Source organism: Aspergillus luchuensis, chromosome 7, assembly GCF_016861625.1.
Source record: "Aspergillus luchuensis IFO 4308 DNA, chromosome 7, nearly complete sequence".
Taxonomy (NCBI): Eukaryota; Fungi; Ascomycota; class Eurotiomycetes; order Eurotiales; family Aspergillaceae; genus Aspergillus; species Aspergillus luchuensis.
The window spans coordinates 3160026-3176853 of record NC_054855.1 but is presented as its reverse complement, the minus strand read 5'-3'; the positions used below and the strand labels follow the sequence as shown (position 1 = coordinate 3176853).

At 46.9% G+C, this 16828-nt stretch overlaps 6 protein-coding genes across 6 annotated transcripts; 2 read left to right on the top strand and 4 right to left on the bottom strand.

Annotated features, from left to right (window-relative positions):
- Positions 1-42: 42 nt before the first annotated feature.
- AKAW2_71072S (uncharacterized protein) lies at positions 43-1993 on the bottom strand (the record flags this gene model as incomplete). The annotated part of the gene is made up of 8 exons (XM_041683724.1): positions 43-138; positions 238-385; positions 453-520; positions 575-746; positions 817-908; positions 974-1149; positions 1212-1245; positions 1295-1993. The coding sequence occupies 8 exons, from the start codon at positions 1991-1993 to the stop codon at positions 43-45; spliced, it is 1485 nt and encodes a 494-aa protein (XP_041547956.1).
- A 2051-nt stretch (positions 1994-4044) lies between these two features.
- Positions 4045-8133, top strand: AKAW2_71071A (glycoside hydrolase family 18 protein; the record flags this gene model as incomplete). Its single annotated transcript, XM_041683723.1, has 5 exons — positions 4045-4185; positions 4372-7144; positions 7228-7508; positions 7584-7682; positions 7741-8133. 5 exons carry the CDS (start codon positions 4045-4047, stop codon positions 8131-8133), a joined length of 3687 nt encoding a protein of 1228 aa, XP_041547955.1.
- Positions 8134-8321: 188 nt separating this feature from the next.
- AKAW2_71070S (uncharacterized protein) lies at positions 8322-9421 on the bottom strand (the record flags this gene model as incomplete). Its single annotated transcript, XM_041683721.1, has 2 exons — positions 8322-8697; positions 8745-9421. The coding sequence occupies 2 exons, from the start codon at positions 9419-9421 to the stop codon at positions 8322-8324; spliced, it is 1053 nt and encodes a 350-aa protein (XP_041547954.1).
- A 988-nt stretch (positions 9422-10409) lies between these two features.
- AKAW2_71069S (cytochrome P450) lies at positions 10410-11260 on the bottom strand (the record flags this gene model as incomplete). The annotated part of the gene is made up of 2 exons (XM_041683720.1): positions 10410-10849; positions 10894-11260. The coding sequence occupies 2 exons, from the start codon at positions 11258-11260 to the stop codon at positions 10410-10412; spliced, it is 807 nt and encodes a 268-aa protein (XP_041547953.1).
- A 1216-nt stretch (positions 11261-12476) lies between these two features.
- Positions 12477-13929, bottom strand: AKAW2_71068S (uncharacterized protein; the record flags this gene model as incomplete). The annotated part of the gene is made up of 2 exons (XM_041683719.1): positions 12477-13627; positions 13677-13929. 2 exons carry the CDS (start codon positions 13927-13929, stop codon positions 12477-12479), a joined length of 1404 nt encoding a protein of 467 aa, XP_041547952.1.
- Positions 13930-14253: 324 nt separating this feature from the next.
- On the top strand, positions 14254-16717 carry AKAW2_71067A (uncharacterized protein; the record flags this gene model as incomplete). Its single annotated transcript, XM_041683718.1, has 2 exons — positions 14254-15709; positions 15768-16717. 2 exons carry the CDS (start codon positions 14254-14256, stop codon positions 16715-16717), a joined length of 2406 nt encoding a protein of 801 aa, XP_041547951.1.
- Positions 16718-16828: the final 111 nt, after the last annotated feature.

Sequence of the window (16828 nt, the reverse complement as noted above, 5' to 3'; positions counted from 1 at the left end):
CAGCTGCAGCGAAAATACTGTTTAATGCTGTGGTGTCATCAGTCACACCGTCGCCTTTAGCACCGGCGGTCTTGAGGTTGATAATTTGACTCTGTCCGATATTGATGTATTTGGGACGGTGCTCGCAGCTCCGCCCGCCTGGTGATATTTCGTTAGCTTATGGTTCGAGTATACCTAGTGTACGAGATAGGATGTGATAGAGTTTGATATACTTTAGGGAGGAGAGAGAGAGCTTACACCTCCAGTCAAAAGTATTCCGGTTCCACAGGACTCGATGACCACATCTTGCATTGTCCAAGCCCAATCCCAGTGAACTTGGAGAGCCGTCTTGCAATTCACAAACACTAAATGACTTGTAGTGAATTGCTGATTACCAAAATATGCTCTAAAGATATAGTCAGCTTTGTGATTAATAAACTAGTGGTGGTAGATCATTCAAGTGCTCTACATACCCAAAGTTACCTCCAACGAATGTAAGATCAGCTAGAAATCCACCACTGCCATTCTCCATGTAAACACCCTATCATCAAAGTCAGCCAACGAAGAATTCAAGAAGTAGATTCTCTGTTCATACCTGTTGGGTATTTCCTTCGACATTTTGCAGCATATAGAATTCAATGTTCTCAAGAGAGGTACCCTGTGCGACTTGCCAGTGAATGGCGCAGACGTACGCTGATTGGTCAGTGCGCGTGATATCCATTTTGAAATTCCTGATACTTCGTAAGAAGTTATTAGTGTTGAGATACCTGTACAAATATTAGCAAATCAGCACCCATTATGCATACTCATGCAAATGCAGAGTGACGAAACTAGTACCATTCTTCCGAATCACCAACATAGACATCGGAGGTAATCACACCAAGGCCAACGAAACTCGAAGCAGCCAAAATTGTAGGGAGATTGGTAGGCTAAGTTAGAGAAAAGAAGACAAGTTAGTCTCTACCAAAGGCTGGTCAAGAGAATGGATACATACATCTCCTAACAACTGTGTGTTGTAATACTGAATTACAGGACTGCTGACAAGATAAGTACCAGAAGGAAACCAGACGACAGCTGGGTATCTGGTACTAGATTTGCAATCGGCACCGCATCGGTTACCGTCAGAGATTGCTCGATTAATGGCAGCAGTATCATCAGTAACACCATCTCCTGAATGAATGGTTAAACCGATTATCCCATAATAAAATTTCAGCCTGGATTATGTTACGTACCTTTAGCTCCATAGTCCATCACATTTCTCCAGATCTGTTCGTATTGTTAGAGAAGTCAATTCCTGGTATGGAATGTATGGTACCTTGTAGCCGAATGCTGCATAGGGGCTAGCACCATTCTTCTCTACACTTGCCATCCAATACGATGAAGTGTCTCTTTTACTGACGCCTTCTTCAGTTGGTTCTTGAAGACCGTCTGGCTGTCCGGAGGAAGTGTATTGATCCAATCCGTTCGAGCGAGATAGCTTCTGGACCATTGCGTTCGTGTCATTTGTGCCTGCACTCCATTTCGCGCGAATTTTTGATGCAATAGAGGCATAGTCAATGTCCGAAGGGGTTGGCTTCTCAGATTCCGCAACCTCCTTTGCAGCCTTGACAATTGCGGGTGATAAGGTGTAGCCGTATTTTGGGTTCGACCCCAGTGAGCTTGAATCATTGGTAGATGAGCGTCTATTCAGCTGAGCCAGTGATACATTCTTCGTAGAGTCTGAGTAGTCTGAAAGCGGGACATCGGTCAATCCTTTGTCTTGGGAAGTACTATCTTGGAATTCCCATTTGTTAAATTGAGAATTCTCCACACGAAGCTTGTTGGCAATTCTCAGAGCTTTCAGAGCTTCTTCAACAACATGTTTGGCAGAGCCGTCAGACTCGGCACTCTCGGTCCCATTATGTCGTCGGTAAAGATGGTGGTGGGTGTGATGTCCATGCTGAGAAGCTGATATGCCAGGCAGCCACCCGAACAAGAAAAAGAGACACAAGACCCCGACAAGTGGTCGAAGCATCTCGGCGGCAGCTCTTCAGTTTGTCCAACACGGGGAAAACTGTGTCGTTGGTCACTGGAAAGTCTGCGTTGGGATTGCCTGGCTCTATGTGTAACTTATCGAAAAAACACGACCCAATAGCCTTTAGTTCGCACTAATCATAGGTGGCTAATGCGACCCTGCACAACACCTCTAAGACATCCCAAGGACGCTAGTTTGTTTTCATGCACTCCGAGTAAGTCAGGTATATTCTCCGCAGCTCATTTCTTATGTCGGTCAGGTCCCGGCCTTGTGGGTTGTCTAGGCGAGGTGCAATTTCCTTCGACGAGGCCGCAGAAGGTGCCCTGAAGGTAGCATTAGTTGTCATGATTTCTCCACATAAGTCAATTAGTATCATACTAGTATACTTCGTGCGGTGGTCTCGGTTCTATCATGAATACCAAGCCGCTAAAATAGTGAACTGCCAAGCCTACTCCGTTCTCAGGGCCAAGGTTCAAAAATATGTGGCCTGACTAGAGCTTCGTGACTAGGCCTTGACAAGTCACGCCGATTTGGCCCCGTCTTGGCATTACCATGGCGAACACTTTCCTATATAGGTAATTATCTAGTCTAAATAGGTATGGTCGCAGCACCACAGCACCGGAACCAGTAATTGGCCGGTGCTGCGGGACTTGTCAAAGCCTATTCGTGACTAGAGGAGCGAGTTACCACGGAACTCGCCTACCCCTGAAATGAGCCACGCTTTTTTGTTCTTTGGGGATTGAGGTATTGAAATCTTACCATTTGGAAATAGAGAAGAAAAACAAAGCAAACCTCCAGGGCCCCCGAGGTCCAACTGAAAGAGCACCCACGTCACATTGGTAAGCGTATCAGTATGCCTGTGTTCTCTGGTTGAGGGCATTTCTGGTTGAATATTAGGGATCCTGACCATGGAATGCACCTTGGCAGTATTTCCAAAGTCACCGTCGGTGCTAGTAGTCAACTGACGCGTGCTCGAATGAGTCCTCTTACAGGTGGAACGCGAAAGGAACAATAACAATACTGACAAACATGTCTCATACACGGATGCTTGAAAGTTACTACGTAGCGGCTTTATTGAATGACGCCAAGCTTTCCGCGTCCCCCGGGCTCCGGTAGTTCCGGTAAAACACACGCCAAGACAAATGGGTTCGCACCCTGAAAACCCTTAGATTTAGATGCGGGTGAGGCAGATCCTGGGAGGAAAAAGCAAAGATCATCACTATAAGCAATGAATACGATTAAAATTTTTGACAAACGTGAACTTAGTTGTCTCTTGCAATAATTTCCCTCCTGAGAAACTTGGAAGAATGTTGTGATTATCACTGAGATTGTATCTAGAACTACGAATATCAGGCAGGTACTCATTTTGGCGCCAAGGAGAAGAAGTGCCGGTCAGGGGCTTCAACTAGGCAAACTTACTAGCTCTTTGTTTGGATTAAGCGAGTGGACGAGTATGAGTCGGTCTGAAATCTCTGTACATTTTCATTTGGCCCATTAACGACGCTAATAAGATTGCTATGTTACATCGACTAATGTTTGTGATCACGTCCAACTTGTTCTAGAGCTAACTTGGCAGTAGTGGGACCATGCATAGCAATTTCCGCTACAGATGGCAAGGTACTCCGTACAGCGCTGCCACTTTTGAAGCTAACTGCGTGGTTTTTACGCTATCTAACTACTCGCACGTTTCTGCTCAATCCCGAAAAAGCATCGAAGCTAAGATGAAAATAACGACAATGTCTTAGTACACAGTGGTTCGGTTAAGCTAGTCTTTCTTAGAGCTTACAAATGGTACTAGTAGTCCTGGAAAGAAAACTTAGGGATGCCTTTCGTCGTTTACCATTAGTATAGTCCCATCATATCTTGGAAGCTCATCAAGAGTTGGTTTTAGGAGCCATTTGGTGCTTCTATTTCTGTTATGGGAACCATGGGCTTCCTTTCACGCCCCCGGCTGGTGTATCTTTTATTTTTCCTGTGCTTCCTCATTGCTCAGACCGCAGGACAGAACTGTAGCAAAGAGAACCCCTGTGCAACTGGATGTTGTTCGAAGCATGGTTACTGCGGCACTGGTGATGACTTCTGTGGCGCAGACTGTGTTGATACCTGCGACTACAAGCTGGGTAGTGATGCCAACAACCCATGTGCACAAGGCTGTTGTAACAAATTTGGATTCTGTGGACTTGGACCGGAGTGTAAGTACTCAATGAGAAGTTTTTGGATCGCTACATACTTGGTTTTCAATATCTAACAAAAGCCCTTTCTTAGTCTGCGGAGATGACTGTGTTGCTAGCTGTGAAAGAAAAGCAGAATGTGACCCGGGCTTTGGGTTAGATTGGTCCGAAAAATCATCTTGTCCTCTGAACGTATGCTGCTCAAAGTTTGACTTCTGTGGAACAACGTCAGAATTCTGTGGGAAGAAAACAGTGAAACAGCCCTCTTGCAATAATTCAACGCACACATTAGAGCGTGTAGTTGGATACTATGAGACTTGGAGCACTCGGCGTCGATGCAAGCAGTTCTGGCCGGAGCAAATTCCTTTGGGAGTTTATACCCATATCAATGTGGCCTTTGCAGTCATTGACCCAGATACATTCGAGGTTCGACCTTCTTTGACTGCAGATATTGAGCTATTCAAGCGAGTCGCCCGTCTCAAGCAAGAAGATCCTGATCTCAAAGTGTATATCGCTATTGGAGGTTGGAGCTATAATGACCCTGGCCCAACTGCAACGACATTTTCTGACCTGGCCGCATCGACATCTAATCAAAACAAGTTCTTTAATTCTCTCACAAAGTTCATGTCCACATATGACTTGGATGGCGTAGACATCGACTGGGAATATCCAGCAGCGGACGATCGAAGTGGTCGTCCAGAAGACTTTGACAACTTTCCCAAGTTCTTAAAGAATCTCAAAGCGGCACTCAAAAGAACTGGTGGTCGAGATGGTCTTAGTATAACTCTGCCTGCCTCTTTCTGGTACTTGCAACACTTTGACATCGGAAATATGAAGAAAAGTGTGGACTTCTTCAATATCATGACCTACGATCTTCATGGAACTTGGGACAAAGGAAACAAATGGACTGGTGAATTCCTCGACGCGCATACCAATCTCACTGAGATTAAAGCTTCTCTGGATCTACTATGGCGAAACAATATTCCACCGGATCAGGTAGTTCTTGGAATAGCATTTTACGGCAGAGCATATACGATTGCAGACCCATCATGTACTAAGCCTGGCTGCCTTTTTGCGTCCGGGGCGGAGGCTGGAGACTGCAGTCATGAGGTTGGGATTCTGATGAACTCCGAGATTGACGAAATTATCGCGGGAAAACGCCCCAGAATCACATACGATAAAGATGCTGCAGTGAAGATGATCACATGGGATGATAATCAATGGGTATCCTATGATGATATCGACACCTTCAAGCTCAAAGCCGACTTTGCCCGAGGGAAATGCTTAGGTGGCCTTATGGTATGGGCAGTAAGCCATGACCATACCAATGGGACTTACTCCCTTGCCCTGGGAGAAGCAGCCCAACGCAAGTTTAAAGCTCTGCCCGACACAATCAAAACAGACGACACAATCAAAATCAAACATGATCAGTGCAAATGGACAAACTGTGGAGACCTCTGCCCAGATGGATGGGTTCTGCTCCGCCGTCATGACGATGATAGACATCATGATGGTGAGTGGATGCTTGATGATGGAGGCTGTATCTTCAAAAATCAGGACCATCGTCTGTGCTGCCCTCCTGATCAAGATGCTCCGACTTGCGGCTGGTACACTTTCAACAACGGTGACTGTGAAGGCAAGTGTCCAGATGGTAGTTTTGAACTTGGCGGGACCGATCGTGGATGTTCAACTGCATTTGGTAATTACCAAGCTGCCTGCTGTACGAGTGGTCAAAAGAGTACTGCGCTCTACGAGAAATGCGAATGGGGTGCTTCATTCGAATGCGATTCATGGAAATGCCCAGCAGAAAAGACCGATGTTCTCCTTAAGTCATGCAATGGCAATGGAGGATCGGCTTGCGGTGGCGACTGGAGAACCAACCTGAATGAGGAGCGCAAATATTGCTGTGACAGCTCTGATGAAAACATGACTTTCGACGACTGCGAGTGGCTTGACGACTATAGCGAAACAGGATACCAAGTCATTCCTGCCGATGGTGGTAGTGGAAGTGGTGGGAGTGGCTACTGCTTCTCAAGCTGTCCCAAGGACAAAGTACGGGTAGCTATGGAGCACTACAATACTTGTAACAAAAAAACTGGCTCCCGTGCAAAGTGCTGTTCTCCCAACTACACCACGACCCAAAAAAAGGTAGACCCTATGGTGGAGCTTTGGACGGCTGATCTTAAAAACTGGTTGGAAAATCCTACATGCTCTACCGGCTATGGGTACGGCTACGATAATACCTTTGGTGTGGGCTACGATAAAAGAGGCTTCACAGACATGTTGCCTATAGAATATGCACCTCGGTATGCTGGCACCTCGGGAACATCTTTGGAGAAACGTCAAGATCAACAAGTACTCTTTATGAGCAATTCCATTCTGATTGTTGCGACTGATATCATCTACACCTATCGCATGACCAGCAGGACAAACAAAGCCGTCAAGGAAATCAAGGTGTGGAACGAAGTAATTGCCGCTCGGTACACTTATCTAGCGACTTCCACCCTTATACCATTTTTGAGAGATGCTACAGGTGAACTGTTTTCTGTAGTTGCAGAGGATCTTGCAGGTCGCATCATTTGCAACCTAGAGTACTGGAACCAGATGATCAAGGATTGTACAGCTCCCAGTACTTTAGATGAATTCTGCGCTATCAGCGATCTTGACGGTTTTGATGATGAATACTCTATTGACCCCGATACCTACGGAACGAATGGTGCATCAACCAAACGAGCTTTTCACAGTCTGGACAAACGTGATGGAGCTCCCAGGGATTTCACCGTTGATTGCGGTACTGACCCAATTACTGGACAGCAGCGAATCATGATTATTACATCAGTGGCCTATCCAAATGGTGGCAATGGTAACAACCTTGCAAATGCCAATGGACTAACAGTGCGATTTGCGGTCGCAAATCAACATGTATGCACTGATACCTCTATTGATCCTAACGCGCCCAACAATCTTTGGACGTGGGTCAGTAAGTGCTCCCAAATCATGATGCATTGAATTTTTCCCATGGGGTGATATGGTACATGTATTAACCCTTCTACTTCTTCATAGCTGAGCATATTTTCGAGCTTCAATTGATTCCTCGCTCAATTGAATTTATGGTTACTGGAACTTTACCTGCTGTGCAGGGCTTGCCAGACTTCAGCACTGGGAGCAAACGTATGCCCTGGGACATTGCACAACTACTGAATCAGGATTATTCGACATGGGCTAGCGGCCACACCACAGCAACTGGAACTCCAATTATTCGGATATTTGACAGTCTCGGCTCAAAGATTAACCCCGCTCGATTAGTTAATACTGAAACTCACTTGAACTCGATGAAAGGAAGGGTATGTTAATATGATAAGCCTTCTCTTTGCAATTTTGATGCAGTAAAGAGAAAATCGCTAAACGGTTGATTATAGCTCTTCGCAGGGAAGCAGCCGCTTGGTGATGATACTTGGAGGAATCTAAACGTGGCAGATGAGAGAGCTGGACGGGCTGTAATCAATGAAATACGAATGGTACGCGAAGCCTCCTTCAATCATTCATTTATGTGCTAACTTCATTCGTTAAATTCAGGTTATAGCTGTGTTCGAGTACTTGAACCAGCAGCTTGTTAACCGTCACCTTGTTGACACATATGGTGCGGCTAATTACGAATTGCGTGTGTTCCAAAAAGCAGTCAACAGTGTGTTCGGGCAAAGAGACTTCAGTGCGCCTAATCTGTTCAGAACTTTCATGACAAATTTCATGCGACGAATGGCTGAGTGGGCCTCCAATTGGCTTAATTCGCGTATTGATGAGCTACTTGTCACATGGCAAGCGGTGCAAAATGCAGCTACCCCGGGATCGCATGCATATCAGGTCGCAACAACCTACATGGGTGATCTGGAGGAGCTCAAAGAGTTGGTTCGACTAAGAGTGATTTTCGACGACTCAATCTTTGTTTTTATGCACACATCAGGTAGCTAGTTGCTTCAAGTTGGTTTTTAGCTGACAAAAAGGAGGGAAGTGGAGTATTTTCCAATGATATGACTAGAAAAGATGGGCAGAAAGAAGAATACATTTTCTACGGATGATCACACATTTTCAATGTTTATATGATGCTCACTATCTAGTACTATGTACATAAAAATCAGCAAGGACACACATGCATCAAATCAGTTGTATGGCCATTTGGCATTCTCAAGTCGGGTAAGGTGCCAGGAAGTTGGCTCCCGCCAAGAGCTTGGGTACAACTTGTTAGCATTGACGTAATGGAAATCCTGCCAAATTTCTCTGAGCGAGAAACCATCAGACATGAATTCGTAGAAACGGTAAAAGATCTGGGTGATGCTGATTTTGAGGCGGCCATCATAGCCATCCTCATCTGGCCGCGACAGAGGCCAGTCCGGATCAATTGCCCATATCCATCCATAGTACATATCTGGGCCATATGTGCCACAAGCTGAAAGGGCCTCGTCTGTCAACAAGAAGAACACATTTTTGAGAACACCGGGCTTTAAGTCACCCCTCTCGCGGCGATCACGAAAGTCTCTGGCTGATTGTTAGCAATGTCTTTAATATTATGTAGGAAAACTCACTGCTGTAAATGGCCGATGTCACTTTCATCGGCGTCGAATGGGACAAATTGAGCGAATTTGTGGTCGTGTATCTCTTCATATCCCTCAAAAAAGAAAGACATCTCAAGGACCTCGGCAAATAGCGCCCTAAACTCATCCAGTCTGGCCATTCCTTTCTGATGGTAAAAGACATAGCCCCAGCTCTTATCATCTTCTCGAACGACAATATTTCGCACCCAGTCTTTCAGATCTGGGAATGGTTCTTGTTTTCGCTTTTCATGCCTTGCCTTATACTCATCATACTTTTTCTGAGGAAATACCTCATTCACAGCTTGAACGGCCTGAAGCTCTATTGGTGAAAGAACTGCTTCTTGTGCCTGTTTCAGCTTATCGAAAAGATCAGGACGCATCTGCAGCCACGCGAATTGATCACCCTTGTCAAGAATTCGCGTAATGCGGAAATGATCGTGAATCAGACGACATTCCGCGTATGTGAGGGATTGACGGTCCGTAGCTGCCTTTTGAAGCAAGTTCTCAACTGACATACCCAAGTATTTGGTTGTGTTGGCCTGCATCTCTTCTAAAGGCGGCCATTGCATCAGCTGGTGTTTTTCATCAGGTGAAATTTCCGCTGGATGCTGGATTGCTTTGTCCCAGAGAGGCGCTAATTGAGCAAACTCTTCTAGTGTTTTGGCCATGGTGGGCAGAAAGGGATGGCTTTGCCACGTCTCCAAAGTTATTGTTCACGTCCACGGCTGGATTTCCGAGGTTGATCCTATGAAACCAAAGGGTGGAATATATGCGGATGCGACCGGTCTTTATACCCATGCATGGTTTTCGAGCTACTGGCCCTAGTACAACCTTGGAATACGCGACAAACGCAGGTCTCACAGGGTCCACGGGCGTTTTTGCGGAAACGCCAAGGTTTCCGAAAAATACACAGAAGGGTAATTTACATGAATCTTTACACAACCCGCACGGGACGTATCATATCCGCAGTTCACACTACGACATACTATCTGCAATTTATCTCAGAGGTTCAACCTTTGGAAGCTTAGAATTATCAATGCTTCTTCCGTCAGCAGCGAGGACCCAATAAATTATCTAAGTGTATCAGCGTTTTGTCTTGAGTATATATAGGGTCCCAGGAGGCCTTGAGCTCCCAGTCACTCTTTTGACGGCCCTAGCTCTTGAAGTCCTGCCAAGTGGATCGGCTGTTTGGTGAAGGTGGAAGGAATGATGCTGACCTTAAGTGGGATATACAGAATGCAGGTTCAAAAGGGAACTGGAACCTGCTCCTGGAGGTGAGTCATCGATCAAAGCCTAACCTGCACCATTTTCTCCTTGCCTAGCTGTCTACGGCACTCATCCAAGCCGCTGAGGCCACGTCACTGTAGTCTCAAGATCCAGCCAAGGCAGTCTACAGCGGTATGTCAAAAGTTTACGTTGCTCCATATATATACTTAATCATATGATTACAAGCTATAACTATGATCTTATTATCAGGATGTTGACTGGCTATGGCACCCAGTGTTTCATTGATCAAAAGGCTCACTATATTGCTTCAAGGGGCTTGGATATAATAATGTGGTAGTATCAATAAATCCGACAACAGCAGCTTCATAGCTACAGTACAGTTCACCCTAGCCCCAGACGAGCCAATGTGTTGATGATACCCTAACCCGATCAAACACCCTCTCTTTTCCTCAATACAACCATTTTGGTTGAATCAGGATAAATGAAAAACCGATCAATCTCACTCTTTGGTCTTCCCTCTCCCTTATCCATCAACTTAACATCAAACTGCATTACCAACAAGCCCAGCAATAACTTCAACACGATGGCGGCAAACCACCGCCCCGGACAAGCCTGCAGGCCGTATCCAAAATGCAGCGAGGTCTCATTCACAGCAACGTATTGATACTTTGTGCTGGGTTTTCCTGTCCTTTCAAATTCGGCTTGTTGGAGGTTGTGGAAGCGTAGGCCGTCGAATGTCTCGGGAGAGGAGAAGTGCGACTCATCGAGGCCGATGTGGTAGGATGGGGCGGCAATGTGGGATCCTTTGGGGATGTGCGTACCGTCTGCGAGGTCTATGTTTTCAAGGGCTTCGCGTTTGAAGGATACTACTGATAGGTTAGAAAGTAGGTTGGAGGGAGGGTTGAAGATGTACCCAAAGCGAGGGGCGTGATGCGTTGGGACTCTTTCAAGAAACTGTCCAATTTGGTCATCTTCCCGAATGCTTCCTTTGTCGGACGCTTTTCCTCGCAACTGTCACAAACAGACTCAAACTCTTCCCTGATGATAGGTATATACTCTGGTCTCGCCGCCAGATCAAACAACGCCTGTGTAGCTGCAAAAGCAGTGGGAACCGTCGCCAGAATCTGAATCATACTCTGATGTTCATCCGTCCTATCCTTCTCACTAGAATCATCCCAAACCCACTGCAACATTGTGTTCGGTTTATTGAATTCACTAATCTTCGCCTTCCGTCTCTTCGCAAACTCTGGCGCCATAATCTCGCTCATTCTCGCTTTCATTGTATTTACGCGTCGCAGTTGTGGCAGTGTATATTGAACCAGAGGCGGTAGACTTTAGCTAACAGGGCATTTATACGTAGTAGGGGGGTCGTGAACGGAACTCCGCCGTCCTCACAAACTAAAGTTCGCATCGTGACTCATGCAGTGTGAAGTAAAATCGCATCCTTTCTATATTTGAGTACTATATTCCTTCACTACTACTGACAATCAGTCAGCGCTGTTTTAAATCAGGCTTACCACCGTTAGTATGTATCTTTTTTTTTCAGATTATCGTTGCTTTCCTTGGCTGCTTATTCCATCAGTTGCCTAATCTTTATGTCGCTGTTTTGGGTATTTTGACAGAGTTAAATATTTGCGGCCAGAGTGCCAATCGATATAGTAGGAGTTACCTATACTGAGTAGACGCCCTTATCAGGCTGATACAGGCCATGTAGGCAATGACCGTCCACGAAAGTCCAGCCATTGTGATCTACTATGTCACGATTCAAACTTTACTAAATTATATACATTCAACCATTGAACATTGCTTAGCCTGACGTGGAGTTGCGGTTCATGCATCCCCTAATGCCTTCACCCTTCCGGATACAAGCTAGAATCATTCTCTGCCAGCGCTTAGCTTCATCCGTTTGATCCCAAGTGTTGATTTATAACCGGCTACCGAGCAGTAATACAATGTAGTTGTCAGACCACTTGTTTTGGTGACTGCCTCATAGTGCAAGGGCTCTACCAGGACAGTGCGGGTCAGATCTATTAGGCAATTATAGCTCTACACTACAACCGTGAAGTGATACTAGCTTCATTTTCGATAGCTCTACGCTTCTTTTCTCAGGGGATAGCCTGGATAGTATAGTTACTTTGAGGCTTGAGCATTACTAGAAAAATATATATTACGAGGGGTAATTCATGCGCAGTGAAGGAAGGTCTGATAGAGCTACTACTACTAGTATTGATACTAGTGTTGTCAGCTGTTATATCCACCTGCCAACCTCTATGAGCTTCATTATCTATAACCATGAGCATCTTCACGTCGCCAGTCCTTATTACACTATGCCTAGAAAGATTCTTTCATTGGTGTACCTCAGACTGTGGGCTAACATATTGTGTGCTAATCCCAATTACAGGCTATTGAGTAGTAAATATAACCTAGATGAATCAGGATGCTGCAGGAGATAAAAAGGCAAGGCTAACGAGAACCACCGTACACTGGACAGGCAGTCTAGTCTCTCGCATCATACTCGGTCTCCAGATCTGAATTATCGAAGACAAGCTGTCGATTAGAAAAGTTATCGTCACGCGATGAAATGCATCTGTGGTCGGATACGTCCGGATTAACTCTTCCTGTAAACTTCGCTTTCGTTTCCGGCGCTAGAGCCATAGGACTATCACCCGTGACTCGTCGTATTTGGATAGGGCCTGCACCAGACCGATAGACTTCCAGACTAGTCATTGAACTTTTTGCATAATGTACCAGCTCGTGGAGCAGCCAAGCCACCCGTCTCAGCATTTCTTCATTTTCTCGTTCCCACCGAATGATTTCGTCTCGCATGTCCTGTACTCGGATCTCCTCAAACAGACCGCGGTTGTGATAGGCCACGATAAGGGTCGGGATCTGGGATACCCACAGACGAGGGGTTAGGTCCGTCATATCAATTTCTTTTTTGATGGCCTTTGTCTTGAAGTCAACCATTGACCGAGTTTTAATATCAATGATATCGCGCTGGTGGACCCGTCGCCCACCTTCCTGAATCGTAAGTTTTCCGGGGTGTTCAACAGGAACAGGACCGTGGTCTTCTTGAAGCCTTGCTATCAAGCCACCAATGTCGGGGTCTACATCCCCAGACGAGGTGTCCCTGCTTATCTGTAGGTTACTGAATGACATTCTTGGGGACTGCTTCGGAACATAACCATCTGGTTCAAATCGAAGGAGAAGGTCCAGGCCTCCAAAGGTATACTTTATTATTCGCTGGTGTGATTCGGAACCAGCAAGTCCCGGTCCCCACATTGTATATTCATCAAGGAATGTATGACCGTAACCACGGACATCTGCGATCAGATCTGTGGGCGAATTCTCCCTTCGGATGAAGAATACGCTATCTCCAGCCGCTTCCATTATGAACCTGAAGTCTTTGTCCACGCCTCGAGCGAACCGGACGAGGTTTCCGAAAATACTGGAGCAGGTTACTATATCGATATTGGCGATATCGTAGTCTGGGCTCTGCCTTTTTATTGCCTCAACGGAAGCCTGCCACGGATAAGAAGGAAACCTGGCCGCATTAGGATCGCGAAAGTACTCCCCCCGGTCGGGTTTTAGCTGGCGGCCTTCGGTTGCGGGGCTCCAGATAGGCGGTTCGCCTTGCAGAGTGATTTCTGTCACTATTATTGCTCCAGTGACCGCCGGTGGCAGGGGGAAACATACCGGGTACGAGAATCGATGGTGAGGCTCGGCCTAGCCATGTGTACGAACTGACATACTCGCAGGATGTAATTTGGGGGCATTCCTCGGATCTTTCGAGTTCAGTATTGTCAATCTCCAACAGTAGAGGACCGTATGGGGGCGCGGGGGATTTGACAGCTGAGCCTTGTCTGTTCCCAGGTTGTCTGGCACCCGACCAGCCGCGCCGAGCACCGCGAGGTCTGGGTGGATAAAGGCCTGATGGAGCCCTCCACATGATGATATTCGCTGTGGTTGATAGAATCTCCAGGTTGTTTGAGTTGATCTTTCACCAATGATACCAGGTGGGGTTGGGCATAGTCGAGATCGAGGAGTGCTCGCCGGGTACCAAAGCATGGCCCGCGATCGCACTCCGGTCAATTGTGCGACTATTCACATGTCGGCCTCGTCATTCACCTAACATTGGTTTTATCTCCCTCCCTCCCTTGCAGGCGGGGTTCTGGCGGGGGTTGGCTATCTCTGCTCTGCGCTCGACTCATCTACCCTCAATGATCACAATTGCCCTTCTCTGTGATCAGTCATATTGGCTTCCCCTTTCCCAATGGCGACACGCTCCGATAAGCTCTCCAGGCACTTGGTGCTCCTTGAGAAGGGCAAGAGACAGGTGACAAAACCAGGTGATGCCAAACTGCTACTAGGAGCTCTTTGTGGTCAAGATAACCATTTACGCTGTATTGAACGAGTGATCGCTTCACCCGCTCTGAGCGATTCGCTTCAGAACAGCTTCCGTCTGGATTTATCGCCGGACTTTATCAACAGTTCCGTGGCCCCATTCCTCAGCTACATACAGCACCCATCAATCGAAGATTTTGGAAGTGGACAGTTTCTCCGTCAAATCTTCTCCAGTATCATTGAACCGCCTACATTTTGGAATGCCTTTGTCCAGCTCCACAGCCAGAAAAAGCTTAATGACCAGGCTGACCGAGGCTTTGCATGGTTGCTCCTTAGACTTATCAGTACCCAGGGCTGCTCCAGTGAAATCATTTCCACCGCCCATCAAATCTCGCAGTCTCGGACATTCCTGGTTTCACCCTCCCTAGAGGTTCGGACAATCGGCTATCGTATTGATGCCATCCTGAAGACCCTCGCAACTAGGGTAGACGGGAAGGATGACTTCCGGCCCGGTGGCAGACATGACAATGCCTTTGAGTGCTTTCGCGATATCTCTATTCTGCCAACCCCAGATGAGATCGCTTCGACGAAGAGGCCCTTCTATCGGCGTATGGATGACATCTACCAGGTTCCAGTGGATGAACGATCGGTCGCACATTACGATAACCAGTTTCGCCTGTTGAGAGAAGACATGCTGGCAGAACTGAAAAGTGATATTCAGCTTGCTCGTGGTCAGAGAAAGGGGCGAAGATCTGCATTGACCATCCATGGACTCCAGTTCATGGGCATCGGCTGTGGTGAGGAGGAGAACCGTCGAAGGGCCTGTAGTGTTCAATTCGAATGCACAAAAGGCATCCCCCGATTATCCCACCTGCCCAAGGCCGAACGTAAACAATTACTGAGTGATACTCCCAACTTCCTAAAGCACCAGACGTTTGGGTGCTTGCTGGATAAGATAGAGATTGTCGGGTTTGCTTCTTTAGACCGTGGGTCGTCAGATCTCACAGATGACGTCCCAACACTCGCGTTGAGCGTGTCTGGTGATGCCGCCCTCCACCGCGTTCTCGCATGCGCTAAGATGGGGTTTCAGTTTACATTCCTGGTTGTCAATACTCCCATTTTTGCATACGAGCCAATTCTCCAGCGATTGCAATCGGTGATGGAATACCCATTGTCAAACATACTGCTTGCGCCAGCTCCCTCACCAGAGCGGCTGACATTGGATGAGAATCTTGAGACTATTGTTGAACAGATACGAGACAGCGAGGGCCAGTCACTTCATCGAATTGTCGATACCACGAAGAAAATATCCTTGGACAAATCGCAGCTTCAATCTCTCTTGGACTGTTTGCAGCAAAGCATAAGCACAATCCAAGGGCCACCTGGTGAATCTACACCCGCTCTCTGAAGTGTTATGTTGAAGGCTAACAAGTGCCATTACAGGAACTGGGAAGTCATTTCTTGGTGCCCTGATCGCCAAGATTTTGCATGATCAAACAAGTAAGACCCTCATGATTATTTGCTACACGAACCATGCACTGGATCAGTTCCTTGAGGACCTTCTGGATATTGGCATCCCAACCACGTCCATGGTACGGCTTGGTTCCAAATCTACGCCGCGTACAAAGGAGCTGGGGCTGTTTGAGCAGTCTCGAGGCACGTTGGGGGTTGATTCATGGTCTTTTGTGAGCCAGAAAAGGGAGGAACTAGAAGAAGCAGTGAAAGAGTTGCAATCTTACTCCGCAGAGTACAGCCGTGACTCCATTTCCAAAGATGACATGCTCGAATACTTGGAATTTTCCGAGGACAGCACGTTCTTCGACGCATTCACCGTTCCCGAAGAGCCGACTGGTATGCAACGCATCGGAAGACGAGGCAAAAGTGCTGGAAAATACTATCTCTGGGATGCATGGCGACATGGGCGGGACCCGGGTACTTTCCGCGACCTCATCAGTCCTCAGCACGCTTATATCTGGACGATGGCATTTTCCAGGCGCCGGGAGTTGATGGAGACTTGGCAGAGAAACATACTTTTTGAGAAATCCACTAAATTGGTTGAGCTTGTCAGGAGGTGTAACGTTCTTTCTAAGAACCTGGACGAATACTTTTATTACAAGCGACATTGCGCCGTTCTTGAAAACAAGCGAATTGTGGCCTGCACAACAAACGCAGCCGCTCGATATGCACCAGCTTTGCGGGTCGCTAAACCCGACGTCGTCATTGTGGAGGAGGCCGGGGAGATTCTGGAAAGTCACATCCTGACAGCCATGACTATGGACACGCAGCAGCTGGTGTTAATCGGAGATCACAAGCAATTGCGCCCGAAGATCAACAATTACAACTTGTCCGTCGAAAAAGGTGATCGGCCTGGACCTCAACCGCTCCCTCTTTGAACGATTTATCTCCAAGGGCTATCCACACAGCTCCCTCACTACACAGCACCGCATGCGCCCGGAGATATCCCGACTTGTCCGGCATCTGACATATCCGGACTTGCAGGATTC